General features: G+C 46.3%; 1 protein-coding gene across 9 annotated transcripts in view; it reads left to right on the plus strand.

Moving 5' to 3' along the window:
- The window catches only part of SUSD6 (sushi domain containing 6), an 81,759-nt gene extending 59,370 nt beyond the window's left edge, over positions 1 to 22,389 (plus strand). For all 9 annotated transcript variants that reach the window (XM_083836841.1, XM_083836845.1, XM_083836843.1 and 6 more), the window contains 4 exons: positions 9,508 to 9,705; positions 12,706 to 12,844; positions 14,429 to 14,850; positions 16,537 to 22,389. In XM_083836841.1, coding sequence (XP_083692967.1) covers positions 9,508 to 9,705; positions 12,706 to 12,844; positions 14,429 to 14,850; positions 16,537 to 16,562 — 785 coding nt within the window. In that variant the 3' untranslated portion in view covers positions 16,563 to 22,389. The remainder of the gene's footprint in view (positions 1 to 9,507; positions 9,706 to 12,705; positions 12,845 to 14,428; positions 14,851 to 16,536) is intronic.

Genomic DNA, 22,389 nt, shown 5'->3' on the forward strand with positions numbered 1-22,389 from the left:
CCATAATTAATGTGGCACTAGCAGGCTTCCTCCATGGTTGACTAATCACAGCTGAGTCTTAATAAGCACAGAGTTTTTTTAAATACTGTTGTAACATGTTAATTAAGATAATTCGGCTCCATGTGTCTCTTGAGTTACCAGATGGCGACTGCATTGGTGGAAGGCTGCAATTAGTCTTTTCTTCCTTCCTTTTTTTCTCCCCCTGCCCTAAAAAAAAAAAGTGTGGTGGGGGGGAGGCAGGGTGCTGGGGGAGAAAGGCAGCTTTGGCATGTATGGGATGGCTGTGTGAGGGGTGCCTGTTACTGTACACAGCGAAAGTGCTTGTCTAATATGTCTAATTATATAAATGCACAGCTATATGATTATATATACAAATCTCTCTGCTTTGGTTTCTTCTCATTTACCCGCATTACAACATTAAGAAAAATAAGCCTCCTCTTCACAATGTGTCCTTGCTAGGGAGACTGTAATTTCCCAGTGAAGGTTCCCGTCCCCCTCGGTTTGATATTCTGTCTCTGACTTCAGGGTAAGCAGCATCTGGAGCCAGCAAAGACAGAGAGCTTATTTTTCAGTGGACTTTGGCCTCTGCTCCATACACCGAACCCAAAAGAGGGTTATGTTTTGCAGTGTGTTTTTAGGAAGGCTTAAAATATTTTAGGGGCAAGGTCGACTAGAAGTGTGCGTGCTCACAATAGAAGCCTTTTATTGACTTCTGCCTCCTGTAAGTAAAATATAGAGGCTCTTTAGCCTCAGCTGTTGTGACTGGGCTCCGGCAGCAGCTGCTGTCTCGGGCTTCTCCCTCTGGGAGATGACCCATCTGCTCGTGTGCTAGAGAAAGCCAGCGTGCTGGAGAGGAGAAGGTTCAAAATCTCTTGTCCTGGTTCCAGTCCTCATCTCCACCCCAAAAATTATAGACAGGGGAAAACCTGAGCATCTGGTAATCTGTCTTTTAGTGTGAATGCTGTCTCCAGCTAGAAATGCGGAGGTCTTGCATACTTCCAGCTGGCAGAGGCTAGCTTCAGTCTGGGTCCCTCTTCAGGTGTTGTATCTGCAGTTACTCTATTTGTATAGTTAAAATGTTAGCATGCTTGTGGGCAATGAGGAGAAAAAAAATAACATAAACCTTGAGCTACCTGAAAGGGCAGCAGAGCATGCTCTGCCTCTACCTGGAAGACCCTGTTTGTTAGGGAGGGGGCTTTCTAATGACTGCAGGAGACATTTGTGTGTTGGAAGATAATTTTATGTGGGCTAAAACACATCCCCCAGTTGCTGGATGTTGGGAAAGGGCTGCGATTTGAGTACAGTTCCCAGAGTGCAACCACAGAGCAGGTCGCTGCTGTGCTTCCCGGAGCCAGCCTGCCAAGAGAAACCCCAATCTAAAGCACGAGGCTCTTCCCCTTCAGCACGGACCTGCAGTCACAATGGCATTTATCCACGGAATACCTGATGTGCCGTTTCCTAGCCTGATATTAGTATTAATCCAAATGCTTGAACTAGGGAGAGAACAGTGCAGGAGCAGAGGGTGCAGAGGGGGAAACAGCTGTGCTGAAAGCTTTTTCGTGCATCCAGGCAAACATCACTGGTTGGAAACCCAAAGGTATTTAGCACTCAGAAATGGAGCTGTGCTCTGACAAGCTGGAGCGTGTGGGTGGAGGTACTGCTTTTGTATCTACCATCTTGTGCTTTTCCTAAAGCACGTCCCCTCGTCACTGCTTTCTCAACAGGAAGGAAGGTGTGGGTGAGGAAGAGGCAGCAGTGTGATCAAAGCCTGTCTTGGGTGCTTTTTCTCTGCAGGCCAGCTGCCTGGGTTATGGTTTTGCTTTGGCAAAAGATGATGTTTATTTGATGTAGCTAGTCTAAAAAGGGTATGAAATGATACAGGCCTGCTCCTTACTAAAATCCAACTGCTTCTGAGGCAGGGATTTCTGAAAGGGGCTTCTGCTGTTTGTATGTGTGCGCAGGGGAAGAGAAAAACAAGGACACTGTCTGGATTTCACGCAGAAAGCAAAGCTGTCTGGCCCTTCTGCCCAGCCCTCCCATCATCTCCCTCTGTGCAGAAGACTCCCGGAACAAATACCAGTCCAGATGTGTGTGTGCCTGAAGGCCCTGGTTTAAAAGGAAAAATCCTCCCCCAAAGAGGGGCTCACAGAATTGTTTTGTTCTGCAGTCATTGTGTCACGCTGCAGCAGTGCTGGTTGTGCCTTGCTGCCCCTAAGGGTGGTGCAGCAGGAGGCTTTTGGGAGAGGGGCCTGGTAGCTGCCAGTGTGCTCTTTGAATCAAATAGGTGGTGGTGTTTTTTTCCTATTTTCCTACCCAAGGTGGCAAGCCACTCATAGCCCAGGCTCTTTAGGACATAGGTGAAGTATTCATGAGAAAAGGAACTAACTTGGACTTTTTTTTTCTAGTTTTTCTCTTGGTGTATAATGGGTTTTAAGTCCATTGAGTGCTAGGTAGTGATCTGTCCCCTAGTGAATGCAGGAAGATTTGGAACAACCACTTCCACGGGGAAAAAAGCAAACAGACACCCTAAGTTTAAAAACCAAGCAGACTTTGGCTTGCATGAAAACGCGCATGGGGTGTTCTGTTAGGTATAAGCTGAAGCACCATGTCTGCGGGCCCTGGGAGGCTGATGTGCTGCCTTTGTTGTTGCTCAAGAAGCTGCTAAGAGAGCTGGGCAAATCTGGCTGGTTACCCTGCTGCTCGGCTAAGGACAGCAGTGACACTATTATCTGGTTGGGTCACATTCATGCTTCTCTGAGTACCAGTGACAGCGGTTGGGAGTATGCCCAATAAATTAAAATATCCAGGAACTGGGCTAAGGGAGGGACAAATTGTTTCCTTATTGGCTTACTAAATAACCAGGAGATTAGCAGAGAGGTCAGGTAGTGCCCTGCTGGCAATAACTGAAACTCTGAAAAGAGAGAAAACAATGTCTCTCTTTCTATTAGCAAACACATCTAGAGCCCTTGCTAGCAGAGTCGTTCAGTGACTTCCTGAGGCGAAACTAATGTTCAGTGCCACTCCTGAGCAGGATCCGTGGGCAGGAGGGAATCCTCTGCTAGAATTACCAGACCCTCCGCAAGCCAAAATCAGCATTACTGCTGGTCTCTGGCTTGCACTTCTGGACCTCCATCTGGCTGCCTGCATCAGGCTGTCACGCTTCTATTGTAAAAAAGCATTCTGTAAAAAAAAAAAAAAAAAAGTCTTGTGTTGAATCTAAAAAACAAGTAACTGGAGGGGAAAAAACAAAAAGCTGGTGGTGCAGGCCAATTCAGGGCGCTAACTTGGGAGAAACAGTGAACTTAACTGTGTTGTTTTTAGCGTGGTGTTAATTAAACCTGGACCTAAGGTCTGAGATGTGGAAAATGGGCAGTCTCTGCAGAAGGCTTCAACTGCAGCTGGTGTTTCTGATCTCACATTTAACTGTGGCAGGACCTAGGCTGAAGAGGAGTAGAAAAGGAGGATTGCCCTCAAGAGTTCCTTAGAGACCGGGGCTTTTGAAGACCCTTGCCAGAAGTTAGTAATTGCTTTTGCAGTTCCCTCTGTCTTACTGAAGTGATGCAGACATGCAAATTATCCAAGCTGAAAATCAGAGGCCTACATAGCAGGGACAAGTAATTGGAAGTTATCCCTTCTTGTGTTTATTTTGGGTGCCTTTCTCGATGTGTTATGTTTCTATAGCTAGTGGCAAGTCCTGCCTGAGAGAATCAAGATGGACAAATTTCAGAGAACCAGAGACTATTGTGGAGAAGCGCTCCTTACCACTGCAGGATTTGATGTGAAAAAATTTGGAAGACAGGCAAAGGCAGAGACTTCAGACCAGGAGGGAACCCATCTCTGTGACAGGAGATAGAGACAAAAAGACACATTTTAAGGGAAGACAACCTTTCTTAAGCTGCTCAATGAAAATCCTACTTGTAGGACAGTCAAGATAGCACAGGAATGTTAGCATAAGTCTTCTAATCCCAGCATGAAGCAAATCATATATCCTCTAGTACAGGGACAATTTTAACCGGGTGCTTCTGCGTTCTCCTTGACAAAGACGTTTGCTCACCAGACTGGACACTTGGGTGCTGGTATGAATCAATCATGACAGGTTTGACCAGACTATCCAGGGGAATATTCGTCTTGTTAGGTCAAGAGGGTGTTTTTTGTTTGTAGGATGACTTTGTAGGATGATTTGTACAGGTCTTACAAGGAGTGGCTGACAGAGCTGGAGGTGTTTAATTTGGAGAAGAGAAGGCTCAGGGGAGACCTTATTGTACTTTACAGTTACCTTAAAGGAGGTTTTAGTGAGGTGGGCATCAGGGTCTTCTCCCAAGCACCAAGTGATAAGATGAGGGGAAATGGCCTCAGGTTTTGCCAGGGGAGGTTTAGTTTGGATATTAGGAGAAATTCTCATTACTGAAAGGGTTATGCAGCATTGGAGTAGGCTGCCCAGGGCAGTGGTTGAGTCACCATCCCTGGAGATCTTCAAGAAACATGTAAATGTAGAACTTAGTAGTGTGGTTTAGTGGTGGATGTTAGTACTGGGTTAAAGGTTGGACTAGAAGATCTTAGGGTTTTTTTTCCAACTTTAATGGTAACATTAGTTAAGTGACATTAATCTTGAAGACGAGGAAAAAGAAGAACAGAGCTTAGTATCTTCCAGTTCTGGTTTTCGTTTGAAAGGCCCAGGGATGCTAACATACCTGAATAGGGCACATGTTGAGGGGATCCAAGTGAGGAGTTGTCTTCTAGCCTGGGCAGCAGGGCAGCAGGGCTTCAGGCTGTTTATGTACCACCAATGTGGTGGATAACTGAAACATACAGATCTGAAGGCTGAGCAGCAATCTGCCAGCCACCTGTTAAGAAGAGTGCTAGCTTCTTGTTGGAGATTATTACGGAATTGGCCTGGTTTTCCCTCAAATTGCTTCCAATAAGCGTTAGCAGGCACTTGTGAGCTTCCTAGGATGCTGCTCTGAGGACTGTCAAACATGCTGGAGCACTTGTGTGGTCAGTGAGGAGTTTACCTGAGGCCTAGTCTTGCTTCCTCTTCAAATTGCTGGAATTCGGGCTTGACTCAGATAACAGCAGCTTTAACTTGTCAAAACTACTCCTATCCTAGCTTTAGTGACCTTTGTGCCTTGCTGTGGAGAAGTATAGGAAACCTACTGTACGTTCAGTGCAAAACATCCCTTTGTTGCACAATGTTTTCCCAATCTGTCCACCCACGTAAGGTGAACAATGCAACGGCTTTTTCTCCCTTAGTTACAAACCTACAGTTATGTGCTCTAGCAGATGATTATTAGTATGTCTTGTTCTTTTTTTTCTTTTCTTTTCTTTTAAGAATGTATTAAATTAAGGAGGATTTGGTTTTCATCTCTATGGGGTCAGACTACTCAGCAAAAAAAGGTGAGTGGCTGAAATACAATTCAAGTGTTTGGTGCAGAAAGAGATATGTAAGACCCCTGCTAGGATCTGAGAGACTTTGTAAAAAAAAGAAACGCAGAGTGCCAAAAAAACCCACAAGATTGTAGTGAGGTATCTGCCTTTGTTACCCTGGTACAGTACTAAATCTGCACAAAACAGGTCAGTACTCGGGAGTCTTTATATTTCTGCGGTAATTATCTGGTCAGATTTAAGAATATTTTAATTTTACATTGTGTGTGTAAATGGTTAGTATTGTACTTGTTCCTTTCCACATCAGTCTGATTGTGTGTGGGCTTGGGAGATCTGCTCACCTCTGAATTTCACTCACAGAGATCAGGTGCATCCTCTGTGTTATGAGTATGTAAACCCCTCACTCTGTTATCAAACGAAGTTCTTTTCTTGCATCTGTGGTATTGTCTGTGACCGTGGTTTGGTTTTGAGTAGCTTTTACATTGTTAGAAATGGTCTGTAGCTCTGCCTCAGAGGGTGCTGGTGTGGTGACACTGCCTGTGGCTACAACAAAAAAACCAAACAGTTCCTTGCAGTTTTGTGCTGCATATTGTCAAATTGTTAACTGTTACTCAAAGAACGTAAAAGTACTTAACCCTCCTTTCAAGGAGGGTGGTATTCTTTCGTGTGACCTAGGCACAGAAAAATGGTGCTCACAGATGATTTGGTAGGAAAATGGGTGGAGGTGCATACTGGCTTAATATTTTTTCACTTATCTATTAAAAACCTTGTCTTGCATTTTGGTGGACAATATATTAAACACCTAATATTTTGGAACTGCAGTTGCAGAAACTCCAGTGCATAATTTTATTCTGCCAGTCGGTCTGGAAATGACAATTTCCTTACCTCTGAACAGAGTTCACCGATGCCCCAAATGTTTAGTCTTCCCATCAGTTAGCTCCTTCCTGTTTTCCAGCAGCCTGTGTTGGCAGGGAACCAGCTCCCTTGGGAGGTGTCATAAACTTCAGTACCTCTTGGAAACTGGGCCGTGGGGAGCAGCGCTCTGCCCTCTTTGCGCACAAGGCTGCGAAGTTCAAAACCACAGTTTCTTTGCATCCTCAGAGCATGATGAATCAGGAAGCTGGGAATAACTGCAAGCCTAGGATGTCAGTAACCTCCTAGGAAATCGATAATTTATGTAACTTGGCTGTATTTCTCTTCGCTGCCTGGCATGTATGTTTGTTTTAAGATGTCTCATAAGCTCTGGGGTACTTCCAAGAACATGTGTTTCAGGGAGGAAGGCGATGAAACTCCTGCATGTTTCTTAGTATTTCAAATACAAGCATATACCTTTGAGAATCTAGGCTGAAGCTACTGAGAAGGAGGCGTATGTGGTTACAATATCTGTTCGTAACAAAGTGTCAAAAATTCATTAAGAGGAATTTTTATAACCTTTTGGGAAGCTTCAATGTATCCACCATGTGCCACCCACCTTTGAACACTTGCAAGAAGTAAATCTGTCTGCCCTGGTTTTGCTGTGTCCTTTGAAATCTGCCCAGCCTTAATTGGGCTGAAAAATCCTCTCCATTGTTTAGTTCATGTGCCTCAGAAAGCGTTGGACAGTGTGCCAAATACCCAAACAGTAACACTAGCCTGGGGCTAGGCCACACAGCAGCATGCCAACATCACTGGAGGTTAAAAGCGAGCAGCCTGTTTGGGAAGCGTGAGCTGGCAGAAGGGCTGGACCGGGCTGCCTGCTCCTGAGCCCTGTACTGAGCCCTCACAGCACGGCTGTGCTCTGAACCGCTCCTCTTCCCGTCTGCCGGCATCCTCCAGCTGCAGGGCCAGGATAAGCCTGTTCTGCTGTCACAGCGAAGGTGGAAACTGTTTGTGATGTTCTTGGGTGCTGTGGTGTCAACCTAAGGGAGAAGAGGGAGGAAAAGGAGGTGACTAATTCCGCAACCTCTTCTTTTAAGAGGAGGACAAGTCAGGAATCAGCTGTTGGAATCAGCTAAAGCTCTGGTTTAGGGGCCTTGCGGAGCGTGTTGTTCCCAGCGTGACCCTCTGTGGCGCCCAAAGGGCCGAGTCTGCTGCAGAAAGGCCCAGTTAGCCACATCTCTGTATCTCCTCCCCTGACTAACAAAGGCCTTAAAAGCAGAGGGGCCAGCCTGCTCGGGCTCCTCCGGAAACGGGAAGCTCGTGTGCAAGTGTGGGAAAATTCCTGCTGGAGCAAGGCGGCGTGTGGGAGGCTCGGGTGGCTCCTGAGCGGTTCCAGATGCCTCCCGTGGCCTAAAGGTGCACGGGGAAGTTGTCCCTGGCTGCTGTGGTAGCGGGAGGGTTTCCCCACAGCTCTCTGGCATTGCCCGGAGAGGTGCTTGTTAAATGGCTGAGGGTATTTCTGGTGCTCAGACGGGTCCTTGCGATTTAGCAGGAAACACCTCTGTCTTGCAGAAGCAGCAGGGCATTTCTGCGTGCCTAAATGTGTAATGAGGCTGCGGCTTCAGCTGATCTGAAGTGTTGGACAGGCTTTAAGCTTTAGCCTCATAAGGTAAAGCGTTAAAACCGTGGTTACGAAATTGGAAATGATTGCAGAAAGAAAAAATAAACGCAGAAGAGGCAACAGTTAACACTTATGAGGGACAGGACAGTGGCTTCTCTGAACCTTATTTAGGAATAAATCTCCTCAAGAACAAAGTCTTATTGAAAGGCTACTTCTTAGACCCCTGTTAACCTCTTCTCTCAAGAAGTAAATTGAATTGCAGTTACAAAGCTGGCAGAACTCATGCCAGAGGGTTATTGGCTTCACTCAGCACTTCATCCTGGGGTTTGCTGGCATTTACAAGGCGCTACCAATGGTGCATTCACATGTGATTAGGTTCAAGGGTCACTCGCACTGCAGCAGTGTAGCAAATTTTTCCATAGTGAGCAAGTCTCTAAAGTTTTCTTACTCTTCTTAGGTCCTGCACAAAATCCAGTTAACTGAAGTTTGCCCAGTTGGGTTTCCCACCTGCAGGCACAGCCTGCCATTGTGTGCTCCAGGGATTAATGCAGGCCTGGATGACCGTGCTGTGGTAGAACAGGGAGGGTAGGTTGCTTGGTTTTCCATGCCCCAAAATATCTCTGGAGGGATCTTTGATGTATTTTCTTCTGTGAACCTTGAGAAACTGATCTGGATTTAAAGGGAAAAAAAATGGAATTCTCACTCCTTCAGTTAGGTAAATACATAGCATGGGAGTGTATTGGGGCGGTTCTGCAGAGTCACCGAGAGCTGCCAAAGGGGATGAAATCCTAAGCAATGCAAATACCCTGTTTTCAGTGCAGTTTCCTCATTTGTGGTTTGTTGTTTTTATTTGAATGGCAACTGAAAATTCTATGAGAAGTTTTCTCACACTTACTATGTCAGTACCCATTAGGATAAGGGAGATGCAAGATGAAATGTAAGGTGTTTTCAGTACTTCAGACTTCCTGTAGGTAAGCAGAGGGTTGTTTTAGAAATATGTTTGTTAGTTGTTTTTTTTTTTTTTTTTTCAAATAGGCTAGAATATGTGGTCCTGCTGCAGCGAAGCTCTGTTCTCATACTGTTGTGGTATATCTGTATAAAATAGCTAAAATAAGGGATCTTATGAGTTTCCAGGGTACATTTTGGGGCAGTTCTGTATCTTGACATTGTATCCCTAGCACAACGGAGTGCTTGCATCCTTCATTCATTTCAGTAGGAGGAGGTCTTGCCCTTTTTCCTCATCAGGCTTGGAAGGCTAATTGGGAAGCCTGGCTGTTAGCTTCTCCCCTCAGTCACTAGTGAAACAGCTGTGGGGAAAAGATAGCAGCAAGGATTTTCTGGGCCTCTCTTGTACAGAATCCCAGTTGTAGCAAACTCATACATCACCATACAAAAATATCACCAGTTTGATGCCTGCCAGCTAGACTGTACAACCAGGATAACAAGCAGTACTTAGCAATCACAAAAGACATGTTGGAGGTGAAACTGAGCAGTGTTCTCTGCTGCTGTGTAACAATCCTTGGTTTTGGTAGTTTCTTCTCAATATAGAGAGCCTTCATAGGTGGAAGCTTGCCTGTGTGACACATCTGTTGTGCAGCAGATGTCTTCCTCTGAGATAACCTCTGTGATGCTTTCTCTTTTTCCAGATTGTCCCCAGCCACCACAACCTGAGAATGGAGGCTACAAATGCCACCCAAGTCCCTGCAACAACCCTCTGACTTCGGGCAGTGTCATAGAGTACCTGTGTGTTGAAGGCTACATGCTGAAAGGAGACTACAAGTACCTGACCTGTAAGAATGGAGAGTGGAACCCCGCCATGGAAGTTAGCTGCAGACTCAGCCCGGGTGGGTACTCGCTCAGTCCAGTGGGACGGTCAGAATTGCTCTTATATTGGCTTTTCAGATTCTCCCTAGATAGTCGGTGTTGTGCTGAGGCAGTCCGTACAGCTGCACTCATTGCTCCAGCAGTTCCATGAACGTAACTCACAATTACAGCCCTTTATTGAAAATGCGCCTTCTGTAACAGCCCATCAAATGCAAGCTCAGAGTCGGTCATGCAAGGAGACATCCCACGGGAAGGAGTGTAAAGGAGGCAACGTGTTACTGAGGTGGAGTCTCTTTGGCAGCTCTCATCCCAGAAGCGGGGCAGGTCCTAAAACTGAAGCATTTTCCATGCTGTCCCTCTTCGCCTCTGATGGATTTGACAGTACCCTCCTGTCCGCATATGTGAGAGTATGTAGAGCTGATGCCCTGCTTTGCAAACAAGTTAACTAACTGTTGGCCTCCTGTGGCAGAGCTTCGTGGTGCTGCTTTGCACTGTACTGGCAGGAAAGGACATTGCTGACAAATGATTTCTGCTTCTCTCCATATGGAAGTGCACAGCTTTTGTTTTGTGGGTCTCTCCCAGCTGAACAGGAATTCCTTCATCAAAGCAGGAAAGTAAAAAGATTTGCAGGAAAATGTTCATAATACAGCTCTTAGTTGCCAGCTGTTCTTCTGCTTTTAAAAGCATGTGTACTGGATAAAAGGAGAAGGCCCTCCCCTCTTCAATTTTGGCCGGCTGGTAGAGTTCTAAAGCTCATCCTGAGACAGCAAGATGTGTGCTCCGGGATTTTGTCTTGTAATCCCTAAAGCAAAATTTGTTAGCCTAATCAGGAGGAAACAAGCATCATTTTCAGGCCCCTTGTGGAGCTCACTGCGTATCTGTGAACTCTGGAACATTGTGTCCTGTCCCAAACACGCTGTCATCTTGGTGTCTCTGTCACAGCCACTCCAATAGCCCCTTCCTGTGACCTACAAGGAGGGGGAACTGGGAGTTCACCTGGCAGCAACTAGATCCCAAAGAGGCTTTTTGAATTCAGCATAGGCTTCCTTTCTATAGTGGTCCCCCTTCCCCTTGCTGCACCCAGGCGGCAGAAGAAAGCTTTGCAGGTCAAGCTCCCTGGATGGCATTCCTGCATAGTAGCACTTGGTTTACATCAGGGCTAAGGGAGTTGTGTTGTGATGAGCAGCAGTCCCTCAGATTTCTTTACCGTCCTGTAGGGTTGGTGGCCTTGTAAAAAAAAAAAATACGGGGCTTCAAAAGCCTGGCCAAGTGAAAAAGCTATCGTTTTGACAGCACAGTCTTTGCAACAACTGTTTGGGGTCAGAGTCAGCTGAGGTTTAACTAGCAGGTCTCTTTCACAGAGCAAAAAGGAGGAGGAGGGCAACTGTGGAGAGAAGAGTGATAGGTCTTTAAGTGATTGGTAATGGGTAACATCCCACTTGTTCTGGAAGGAGTAAATGAAATCCCAAGCAGTTATCAAATGTTTTGTGTAGCTCTGAGTACATCAGTCCCATAGCCTTTCAGCAGTTTCTTTTATGAGTTAGCGAGCATCTTGCTGGAAACTGAGAAGGTGGATGTGCTGAAGCGTACCCTGCATGGTGAGCAGTTTTACAGCATTGTGTACTGATACTGAAAATAGAGCACCCCTATCTGCTTACCCTCTTCCCTGCCAGTGTACTCAAAGTGCCCTGAGTAACCATGAAAACGGAAATCCTTACTCAGCCCTATTTACCAGAGGGAAAAATGTACATTAGACATTTTTTCCTGGGGCTGGTTCAAGCTAATTTTGAACCTGTTTTCCAGAAGTTTTTCAGAACAACTAAACCAATAAGTTTAACCCGCAAAAGAAGATGCAGAAAATGCAGACTTTTTTCAGTTTACATGCCTGTTTTGGGTACAGATTTCAGGCTGCAGGCTTAAAAACAGTGGTCCTCCAGCTTTTTCTTCTTTTGTTCGCACGTTCTTTTTCCCCTTCATCTTTACTTGCAGGTTTGTCCCTGCATCCCACTGCAGTTTGAGAGCAGCGCTCCTGGAGAATGTGATGAATGCAGCAAAAAGGAATTGAGGAATTGCGTAGATGGGAATGTCCTGAATGTGGAAAGGACAGTAGTATATGCTGATGGGGAGGTGAAGTGTGTAGAGATCTCTACCAAAGACAAAAGTTAAGGACAGAGATGACACATCCAGAGGCAGTTATGTGCTCCAGGGAGGTGAAAGGGCTAGTGTAATGTTCTAGGCATGATGCGAACACTCAGCAACACGAGCTCCAGGCCCTTCTCTGTCTGCTCCCAACTTATTCACGTCTTGCAGTGGACCTCTAAAAGACAAAATGGTTCTAGTACAGTCATACAGTACAGCTGAAAAGGGGTAGGAAGAGGTAATGTGGACAGGGTATGTGTATCTAACACTGAAAACTCAGCATCCTGAAGCAACACATCCCTTCCCTCTCAGTTTCCTGGGGTGTGTGTCTATGTGAGAAAGAAAGTGTGTCTTAATGCCAGGCCAGGTGACTTCCACCCCATTCTTTCAGGGGACTGTTCCGTTAGCCAAGAAAACCCATTTTCTGGAACTTTTCCTATTGTTTGGCCTAGTAGAATAGCCTGCTTATTGTGCTAGACAATTACTTGCATCGCTGGTGACATCAGGACATTTTTTAGCTATTGCTCAGACAGATTTAAATATGACGTGACCCTTAACATAACCTCCTCTCTCTCTGTCCCCATGGCCTCCTTGCATTGCTTTTCTCTGTGTTTACCCTATGTTTTTCCAGAAGACCCTTATGTTGTGCATGCTTAATGTTCCCTTTACAGCTGATGGAGAGGGGTCTGCTTAAGCTCTGAACTGTCCTTTGTAGGAGAGAACTGTTCTGCCTTGACTGCAGAGGAAACTTGGGCTCCTCACATGTGCACCCATGTGTAACTCTTGAGAGAAGGCAACACAAATGTTCCAACAACAACTTCCCTATGGCAATGATCTAAGGGAGTGGATCATTTTACCTTGTATTCCTCTTGCTTTTGTAGAAAAGGACTCCCCGCCAACAATCGGAGTACCCACGCTATCCATAGTAGCCTCCACAGCAAGCTCTGTCGCCCTGATTCTTCTCTTAGTTGTGCTGTTTGTTTTGCTGCAGCCGAAGCTGAAGTCGTTCCATCACAGCAGGTAAGTGTAGCTGGGCTCAGAGGCATCCTGCTTCTTTGCAGCAGAAACCCATTAAGGTACTTCGTTTAGGCCTTCAAAAAAACAAACGAAAAAACAACCTTGGGGTTGTTTTGTGGTTTTCTCGGAGATCATATATCCTTGTATCATCATGAGCCAAGCTCTAGTTTTATTTGCTACATCTTCCCATCTCCAAACAGCCCTGTGAGTCAGTGGGATAAGGGGAAATTCCCACAAGAGGCTATTTTTTGTAGTGTCAGAAGGCTCATCAACTAAGCTAGAGTCTACATTTAGATTATAAAGGGCAGGGTGGCGAGAAGGACTGGGGACAGTACAGTTTAATTTCCAGGAAAGAGGAGGCAGTGTTCCTGTGTCATATTTAAGCCATTGGCCTAATAAACTCAGAGCTACGTGGCTATGACATCTTTCTCTTTACTTGCTGATTTGAGCTACCTGTCTGTGCATTTCCGGTTAGAAGGCAGAGGACTCTGGGTTTTACAAAGCTTGGTCTTGCTGCCTCCCTTCTGACTTGCCATAAACACAGTGCCTGTGTGCGAAGGTCCTGCCCCACACTGCTGTGTTCCTCACCTTGGTGGCACCTCTGCCCCATGGTTCAGCAGTAGCCTGAAACAGTGGTCTGCGACACCCACCTGCGAACACCGTTCTACCATGCCACCTAATGAGTGGTTTCCTTGCTCTTTTTCCTTGGCCTTGAATGTTAAAAGTTATGAAGCCCTCTAGTTTGTCTGTAGATCCATCTCCAGCCTCTTCTGGCCTTGGATAACCACCAAAGTAAGTGCCCAGGTATATGTGCTTCTCCCCCAGTCTGTCTCTGAGATGTCTGGTCCTGAATTCTGCCAGTATTGATGATTAGGTACACGTGCAAATCCCGTATGGTTCCCTGTTGGGGGAAGAGAATTCTCCTGGCCTAGGTTTGTGGATGAGAGAAGGGACCCCGCTGTAACATCGCTGTCAGCTGAGGTCAAAAAAGTCACTGTTGGGCTCCTCCTGAATGAACTGCTAATGCTCTTAAATAAGAGATGTGGCTGTCCAGCAGCAGGAAGGTTCAAATTCAGTCTCAGGACTCTGGCCCATCAGCCTAGGTTGATTCACACGGTGACAATTTAAGAGCTGTCAGCTCTTAAACCCTTGCCAGCAGTTATCTCACCAGCAGCATAGGTGGTAGAACAGACAGTGCTTGGTGTTTCAGAATAGAGCAGTGTAACAAACTGAAATCAACTGCGGTCAGAGTTCTCTACCTACAAGCAGAGGCTCTGAGTCAGATCTTTGTCAGATTTAGCTGTTGAGGCAGGAGGCATTATAACCTCTTCAGCTCTTGCCATTAAATCCATCAGGCACTGTGAATTACAGTCCCTGATTGTGTTTATGGCAATTGGCAGTAGAACTTGTTTAACCTCAGTAAACCACCATTCATGTTTGTCCATTCTCCCCTAAAAAAGTCAGTGGTGAGCATTAGAGTTCTGCTGTGGCAGAGGTGGGAGGCTATTCTTGGTAACATACATATAAAATATAAATGTTCAACTTGGTTTTTTTTTTTTCCCCTTTTGTCTCCTTTTATTTTTTGAGGCGAGACCAAGGAGTGTCTGGGGACCAGGTCTCTATCATGGTGGATGGTGTCCAAGTGGCTTTGCCATCGTACGAAGAAGCAGTGTATGGCAGCACAGGGAACTGCATTCCACCCTCGGACTCCCGGGTGCAGATTGTGCTGTCTGAAGGAGCTGGGCAGAACGGAGCCAGAGAGATGCAGCAGCAGGACCAAGGGGCTCGCAATGGCCTTGACAGAGAAGATGAGGCCCCCGGACACTCTGGACTGTGTGAAGCCAGTGGCTCTCAGCGCTCTGAAACTGTTCTTGTGCATCAGGCTGCTACCTCTTCCTGGGTAGCTGGCATGGCTAGCAGTAGGCCTGTACAGAAAGAACTCCAGGATTCAGAAAGCAGCGACATACAGAGCCTTTTATCACTCACTTCCTCTGAGGAATACACAGATGGTATGTGGCTTGGGCAAGGAGCGCTGTATGAGACCTTTTTAAGAGTAGGTTCTGCAACGTGACCACATAGCATGAAAACAGCAAGAAATACCCATATGTACATGTCTGGCACCAGAGGAGCTTTGGAAACAGTCTCTGTGGCATGTTTCGCAACATAAATGTGCGAGCAGCAGTTAATACCTTCTTCTGAAGTATGTGGCTTTGAGGGGAGCCCAGGGCAGTCTGAAAAGACTGTTGGTGTTCTGCTGCTCATTCTTATCTCAGCAAAGGATTTGCAGAGAAATGCCAGCCTCCAGCATTGTGGAGGCCTTTGCATACTGTGCGAAGGCAGTAAAAGAGCTGCATTTGTGGAAAAACAAGTTGGTGAAAGTGGGAGGATATGCCTGAAATACAAACCCCTTGTGATGTTTAGGCTTCTTCATTTTTAGATTACCTTAGCAAGCAGCTTACTGCCACAGTGCAGATGGTGCTGCAGCCCTGGCATGTGAGAAAACGTAAAAGGGGTGTGCTTAGTACAGGGCAGAGGTGCTGCTCTGTTTAATGGCCTGTGTATCTTGCATTCTTGACTTTTGTTCTGCCCCAAAGGAGTTGCTTTACAATGATGTGAAGATGCAGTGTAAGATTGTTTCTGCAGAGACTGCTGTGTCTTTAGGCAAAAAAATGTAGCTGGCTTGTAGATAGCTCAGGGCAGAACTTTTTTCTGTGCTGTCAAGCCCTCCAGCCTTACTAGTGCCACCCAGAAGCCTTGCAGTAAAAATAGTTAAAGGGGATTTCCACTGAAGGGCGGAAGTGGCAACGTGTCCTGAGATGGACATTAAACCTCCAGTAAGCAAACAGTGGAAACCCAAAAGTGGCACTTACCAAATAAAAAAAAAAAAAAAAAAAACTACAGTGTAGAAATTAGAGGGTGTTGCCTCTGCACTGTGTCATTTTTATCACGGCCTGGAAATAAATATTGCCTCTGATGTAAGTTGTACAGATAGCCCCAAGTAGCAGGAGGCCATAAGACTTGTGCTTACAGCTCAAAGATGAGGAAGCTGCAGCTGCTGGAGGAGGTTGCATTTCTTCAGGTCAGATAAGGCCAGGTGTGATCCACGTATCCCCAGCCATCCCTGACACAGCAAGAAGATTCTCGTCTCAGACGTTTTGAGAAGCTAAGAGGTTGGTGAGGTGATGAGAAAGAAGAAAGGGAAGTTATTACCCTCTCCTACGCAATATCAAGGCTTTATGGGAATACTTTTTCTTCTTGTGGGACTCCCAGTTCAAGAGGAATGTGGAGAAACTGAACAGGCTCTGTTGGAGGCCTGCCAAGATAGGCAGGGGCCTGGGAGGGAGCTGGGCTTAATCTGGTGAAACACAAAGAGTAACTTGACAGATTCAGATTGGGCATTAGGAAAATATTTCCTGCTAGGAGGGTAATGCAGGACTAGACAGCCAGGCAGAGAGGTGATGGAGTGTCCCTTCTTGGAGACTTTCAAAGCTGGAGGTGGTGATGGTCCTGCTTGCAGAGGCAGATTGGACCAGAGCCCGGCAGAGGTCCCCTCTGCTGTGCTACGGTGACAGGAGGAACACTGCATTATCACGTAGTGAAAATGGGAGCCTGTCTTGCTATCAGCGGTAGATTTTGGTGTGTGTTGAATGACAAAAGTTTGACATTTTCTTTTTTTTTCTCTCCCCACCATTCAGATATTCCCTTGTTGAAGGAAGCATGAGGCCTGCTGTATTTGCCTAGCCTTCTCCCTCTTGGATTTCTTCCTCCTCCCTTCCCCCTGCCTTCGGGACAGAAGCACTCTGTGCAGCCTTCCCATCCTCGCGAGCTGTGCCCTGGATACCTCCAAGCAGAGACGCCCTCAGCTGAAGATCCAAAGGATGTCACCAGGTTGCCTCCTGGATGCACCAGTGGGGCTGGTGCAGTGCTGGCTTCCCCATTCCGTCTGCATCAGGGGCTCAAGGAACGTAGTGGATTTGAGCTCTCCTCTCCTTTTTCCCAGCCAGATGTTTGACAGCAGCCTCTGAAAAGAGCTGCTCTTTTCTTGTGCCTTTCTCCTCCTCACACCGGCTTGTTGCAGCTTATCAGCCTCTCTAGCCCTCCTGCTGCCCAGAGAGGGCTCAAACCGCTTGCTCACTGGGTGCAGACAGTTTATATATAGGTATATATGTTATATGCTCTTCTTCCAGCATCCTCTCTGTAATAGGGCAGGACAACATGCCTCACTGGGACTGACGCTGGGCTTGGGAGGGATTCTGGTTAAGGGGCAGCTTGTAATGCCTAGAAGTGTCTCAGATGAGATGGGCCATGAGGCAACTTGGCTGTGCAATAACAGTTGAGAATTGCTAGAGCACCGAAGGCTGAGAAGTCCAATGTGTAGGAATGCCCTCTGCCCTCTTCTCAGCAAACACCTCTGCAAGAGTCTGCTCCTGAAAATCACTTCTGTCTCTTCTACCTGTGTAGCCCACCTGGTTATGCTGTGTTTCTGGAAGCTGGGACTGGGACTGTACTGTTGAAAAAAAAAAAAAAAAGCCCTTTCAGCTTTGTCCTGTGCCAGAGTAGCTCCTGATGTTAAGATTGTTGGGAGAGCCTTGGAGAAAGGACAGTGGTTAGCATGGTCCAGAAAGCTTGGAGGATCTGACTTTCTGTGAGCTGGTTGCATTCACTTAGGCATCAGGACTGGAACCAAATTTGTGGCCCCGCTCTTCTGAATAAACCCATTTCCAATTGGCTTTCCCACTTAAGGTTGTTCTGCACTAATGCTTAGGTTCCTTTGGTCGGATCTGCAGGCAGAGGTAATGCTTTCAGATGTGAGCTGGAGGCAGTTCACGTGTTTGCAGCTGCAGAGAGAAAAATGCCCATAGGTGGTGAGCGCTTTGTGCCACTGGTGCAATCCCACGTTACCTTCCCAGTCACACCAGGTACTTTGTTACTCGAATCCTGGGTAACTGGCCACCCGAGAGGCTGATGTGTCTTCCTAGCTCCATATAGCAAGAGTCTGCTGTTTTGCCCTAATGGGCTTCAGTGGGCCTACAGAGAAGGGCTTCTTTGTTGTGTGGTTGGGGCACAGCCGCATCTACAAAGTCTCTTCCGAGTACAACACAGCTGCCCGTTGCTGCAAGGGAACTTGGGCTGCATTGACAGTAGTGCCCAGGGACACCACAGCTTAATCCTGAACGTAAACTTTAAAGGTTGCTCTAAGTTCTTGCAGCAGGGAAAGCAAAATACAGATATACATACACCTCTGCCCCCCCCAGTTACCTGCCAGAATACCCTGGTGGCTGTTACAAGGACTTCGTTTTTGCAGGAAGCCAAGTTCATCTCGGGTGGGTGATACAATCACAAAAGCATGGAAGTTGTAGGGATCTTCAGAGGGGTGCTCAGGAAACTGGGTTCCACAGAATTGGTTTCAGCCAGAAGAGTTGGCTTCTTAAAGGCAGGTACTTTGTCATAACTGTCTCGAAGCAACCAGGAGAGTGCCCTGTGAGAAGCTGCTAAACTTTTCATTTGAGTCGAAGGAGCAAAATGTCATGGCCTTACACATCATGTGGTAACTTACAGGTAAATAGGGATGCTCCCTTTGCTGCTTTGCTTTTGTTTTGTGACCCTTACTATCCTCATCCTCGTTGCTCCACAAATATGTTGGCAGAGCACTTGGTAAAAGTGACACAACACCTTTAAAAGAAAAGAATGATCACTGCGGCTCAGCCCCAGTTCCTGGAAATGGGGACTGGCCGTAGTGTCCAGCCATGCACCTGCTGCTCCTGTTCCTGATGAGCTGTTTAATCCTAGGACAGCTGGGACAGCATGTGCGTGTGGATGGAGGACTATTTTCCCCATCCCTATTTAGAGGGATATTAATAATTTAAAAATGCAGCGTTTTAAGCTTCCTTCCCTGTTGCTCACGTTATCTTGCATTAACACAAGAATTTGGCAAATCCGGTTTGGGTATTTTTTTGTTCAGTTGGGGTGATGAAAATCCCGTGTTGTTTTACAATGGGCTGTTGTGTTTTAACTTCAAGCACTGTGGAGGGCGAATGTTTACACATCTATTATTGGAATTTTAGAAAGCGAGCGTGGGAATGTTCCTATTTAGTTTTTAACTCCTACCTTAAAAATGTTCTGAGCTTGAGCAAATTGTCGTATTCACTGGTTTTATCAGGGCATGTGGAGAGACTGAGCGAGTGCGCAAGGCTGAGGGAAAAGAGTATGGGACTTTTTTTCCTGCTACCTAACCAGCTCCAAGTAGGACTTGCTTTTTATGTATTTAAGGTCCTGCCTCCTGAAACTGACCCTGAGCAATCAAGGTGTAAAAGTCAGGTACGTGCTGTCTGCCTGCAGGGAGCCGTCCTTTACCCCAGTGCCACGTTGGTGAAAGAATCCCTTAATGAAGCTGGAAGCTGATCCCAGGCCTGACCTTGCCCTGGACGAGTGCCTGTTCTGCTAGCAGAAAGCATGCACTGTGTGGTCCTGCCTCCGCTCTCTGCTGTAGGAAAGTAAGCAGCTGCCAGGTGGGGAGAAAAAAATCGGTTTGGGTGGGGAAGGGAAGGCAGCTGCACAGAAGAGGGAGCGCTTTAATTTTGTTTCGCTTACAGAAATTATGGGAAAATGCTTCAGTAAGAGGAAAAAAAAAATGTGGAGGTGGAGGGAAGCATGCAAGCATCGGTCTTGTGATCAGGCATAAATAGTCAGCTTCTGTTGGCTTGTAAGAGGGTGAAACAGCAGCTCCCAGGCCGGGCTGCCTGCCGTGCTGGTAACCCCAACTGGCTCTGCCAGTGCTTGCAGAAGAGCCCTGGCCTCTGCAGCCACGTCTGCAACAACGGCCCGAGAACCCCTGCAAGCCAGAGCATGGAAAGGGCTTCGGGGTTATTGCATTCAGCTTTCGAGTTTACTTCCTTACGAGATAAGGTAGAGCGGCTGGGAGAGGAAGCTAAGACTTAGCTGTCTGCCTGATACCTTTTTTCAAAGAGGAGTGAGGACTCGCTTTATTTACTGATTAACAAGTGGTTGCTGCTCGGGTTTGCTTTTATTCTGCGGAGGCTGGAGGATTGGGAAGTCCTCAGGGCAGAGGCTTAGGAAGAAGAACTAAACTGCACAGTCCTGCCTTTACTTATTTATTGCGGGAGCAAGGACCTAGACTTAGAGATCCCTCACCCTGAGCTCTGCCCCCCCAGGAGCGTTCCTCGCCTCTGAGCAGCGTGAGCCCCGTGGGCAGGTGTCGTAGGTAGGTGCAGCCTGGATCTTCTTGAGGCGGATGGGGAGCGCAGGGGCTTAGCCTTGCAAGGTGTCAGCTGGTGGGTGATTTGCTTTTTGTTGTTCTTTTTGTTTGTTTACTGCTGGGGCCGCAGCCCCCTTACCTGCTTTCCCACCTATGCCTGACAAAAAGAATTCCAAGTGAGGCATTTTTCTTACTTAGCACTCCCAACGTGATCATTTCATCTTCTGTCACTCGTGCGGGATCTTGTGAAATTCAAGAACATTAAAATGATTTGATTACATTGGAAGAATTAAAATAGCACTTATTTGTAAAGGTTTTTTCATTTTTGGAGTCCGATATTTTAAAAAATTAAAAGGGCATTTCAGAAGTTCAAAGTACTATGTGCAATAGAAAAACCTCCTTGCTCTTTCAGTTTAATTTTTTTTGGATAAAAAATAAAAATGCAGCCTACTGCAGTGTTTCCAGCCCAAGTACTGGACTGCTCTGAGAGAACCAGAAAGTGAAGCTGACAGTAGCCCATGGGGAAAAGCATCATGAAGCTCAGGTCAGATGATGGGCTGGCTCGGGTTGTGCCAGAGCCTCCTGCCACCTCGAAGTGGGTCAGCAGCGCTGGTGAGAGATGTTTTCATGTGCTCTGGTTTTAATTAGTTTGCAAAGTTTAAGAGAAAAAAAAAAGACACTAGGAGGAGAGACATTCTGCAGCATGCAAGCCTGTGGAGTTGTTGCTGAGTTAAAACTTGATGAATTTGGGAGGGAGAGGGGCTTAGTGCGTTTCTGTCCTTTTGTAACCACCAGGGAGCTTGCTGTGCAGAACGTTTGCTTTGCAAGCATGCTGCGTGTTCACCCATAGCACATCTCTCCTGAGGTTTCCCTTTAGCCTTTCAGCACCAGCACAGTGATTTTTTTTTAATGCTTCTGGAGCCTTTATTTGGCCTTTCAGCACGCAGAAGTCAGCTGTGGTAGGAATAAGCCTGTTTCACTTCTCATGGGAGGGAAACGTAAGTTGCTCCCAGAGGTGGGTGACATGGGACAGTACTGAGGGCTGGAGCTGTGAGGGGGTGACAGGCTCAGCCACTGGAAATAATCTGGGATGGTCAAGCAATTTGCAGTACAGAAAAGGGAACACAAGAAAAGGGGTGCGGGGTGAGGAGGAGCTGTGACTACAAGGAGGGATGCTGCAGCCTAACGAGAGCCAATGCCTTCATGACCAGGTTTTAAGGAAGCTTGTGCTTTTTCTAGATGTAGGAGGTACCAGCAGGCTTGCTGTATAAAAATGTTACTGTACAGCTAGATTCAAACTGAAATCTCCTTGCTGACCTTCTTAGAGCATATTTGCAAAACCTGGTTTTACTGTTCTGGTAGCAGTTGTTTTACAAAATCTGCCTTTTTACTCTCTCCAGATTATCTAATTAAATCAATTTCACTTTCTGGTTTCTGTATATAAATGCAATAAATCCCATCTATTTTCCACATCTGCCTCACCCCAGCCTCAGCCTTTCAGTCCTTCCCAGGGAACCACGTATTGAACTTGTTCTTTGTGAAAACCTTTGCTTGCAGAAAACGTTTATTCTCTATGAAATGCTTTGAAAGTGCAGAGAGGTTTCCTAGAGCTGGCTTCATTTTAATGCGTATTTTTATACAGGAAATAAGCCCTCTTCCAGTCCTTCATCCCCTCCTACACCAGGACAGAGCACGACATTTCCCACACTTCAGGGCCCTGTGTTCAGCACTGCTTCCAAACTCAACCCGCTGCAGGTTATGTACGGATCTATACGCCCGCCGGAGTGGGCTCTCCTGATGCTTTTGCATTTGCTTTCCGTAGGCTGTGCTTTTGCTTCTGTCCTGGGGTAAGCAAGGACAGAGGCAACTGAGCTGTGCTGGAAAATGTTTTAGTTCTGGTTCTCAACTTTGCTTCATTCAAAAAGAAAACAAAGCTAAGTTGTCTGTGAGGCAGACATCCTGTGATGCAGTGGGTAGACTGCTGGTAGTTGCTGATGCAAATGCAAGGGGAGCTTGATTGCCTTTGGTGCATTAATCTTTTCTTCTTTCCTGTATGTGTTTTTTTTTTTTATCTGAATTGCACCACTATGGAATTATTTGCGGAATGGTACTCCATATGTATGTGGGATTTAAAATCAGAACCATAATTGATGGTGTGCAGGATGTCACTCAATCAGTTTTATTTTGCTTTATTTTATATATATTTTCTGGTATCCTGTACATTGCAGTGGGTGTGAAGATAGTATTTTAATATTTGTACAAAGTTTAATTTAATTGTTCTATGTATATAACTGCATTTCTAAATTAAAAAAAAAAGTTCTTTTGAAGTGAA

This window comes from Anser anser (genome assembly GCF_964211835.1).
Source record: "Anser anser genome assembly, chromosome: 5".
Lineage (NCBI taxonomy): Eukaryota > Metazoa > Chordata > Aves > Anseriformes > Anatidae > Anser > Anser anser.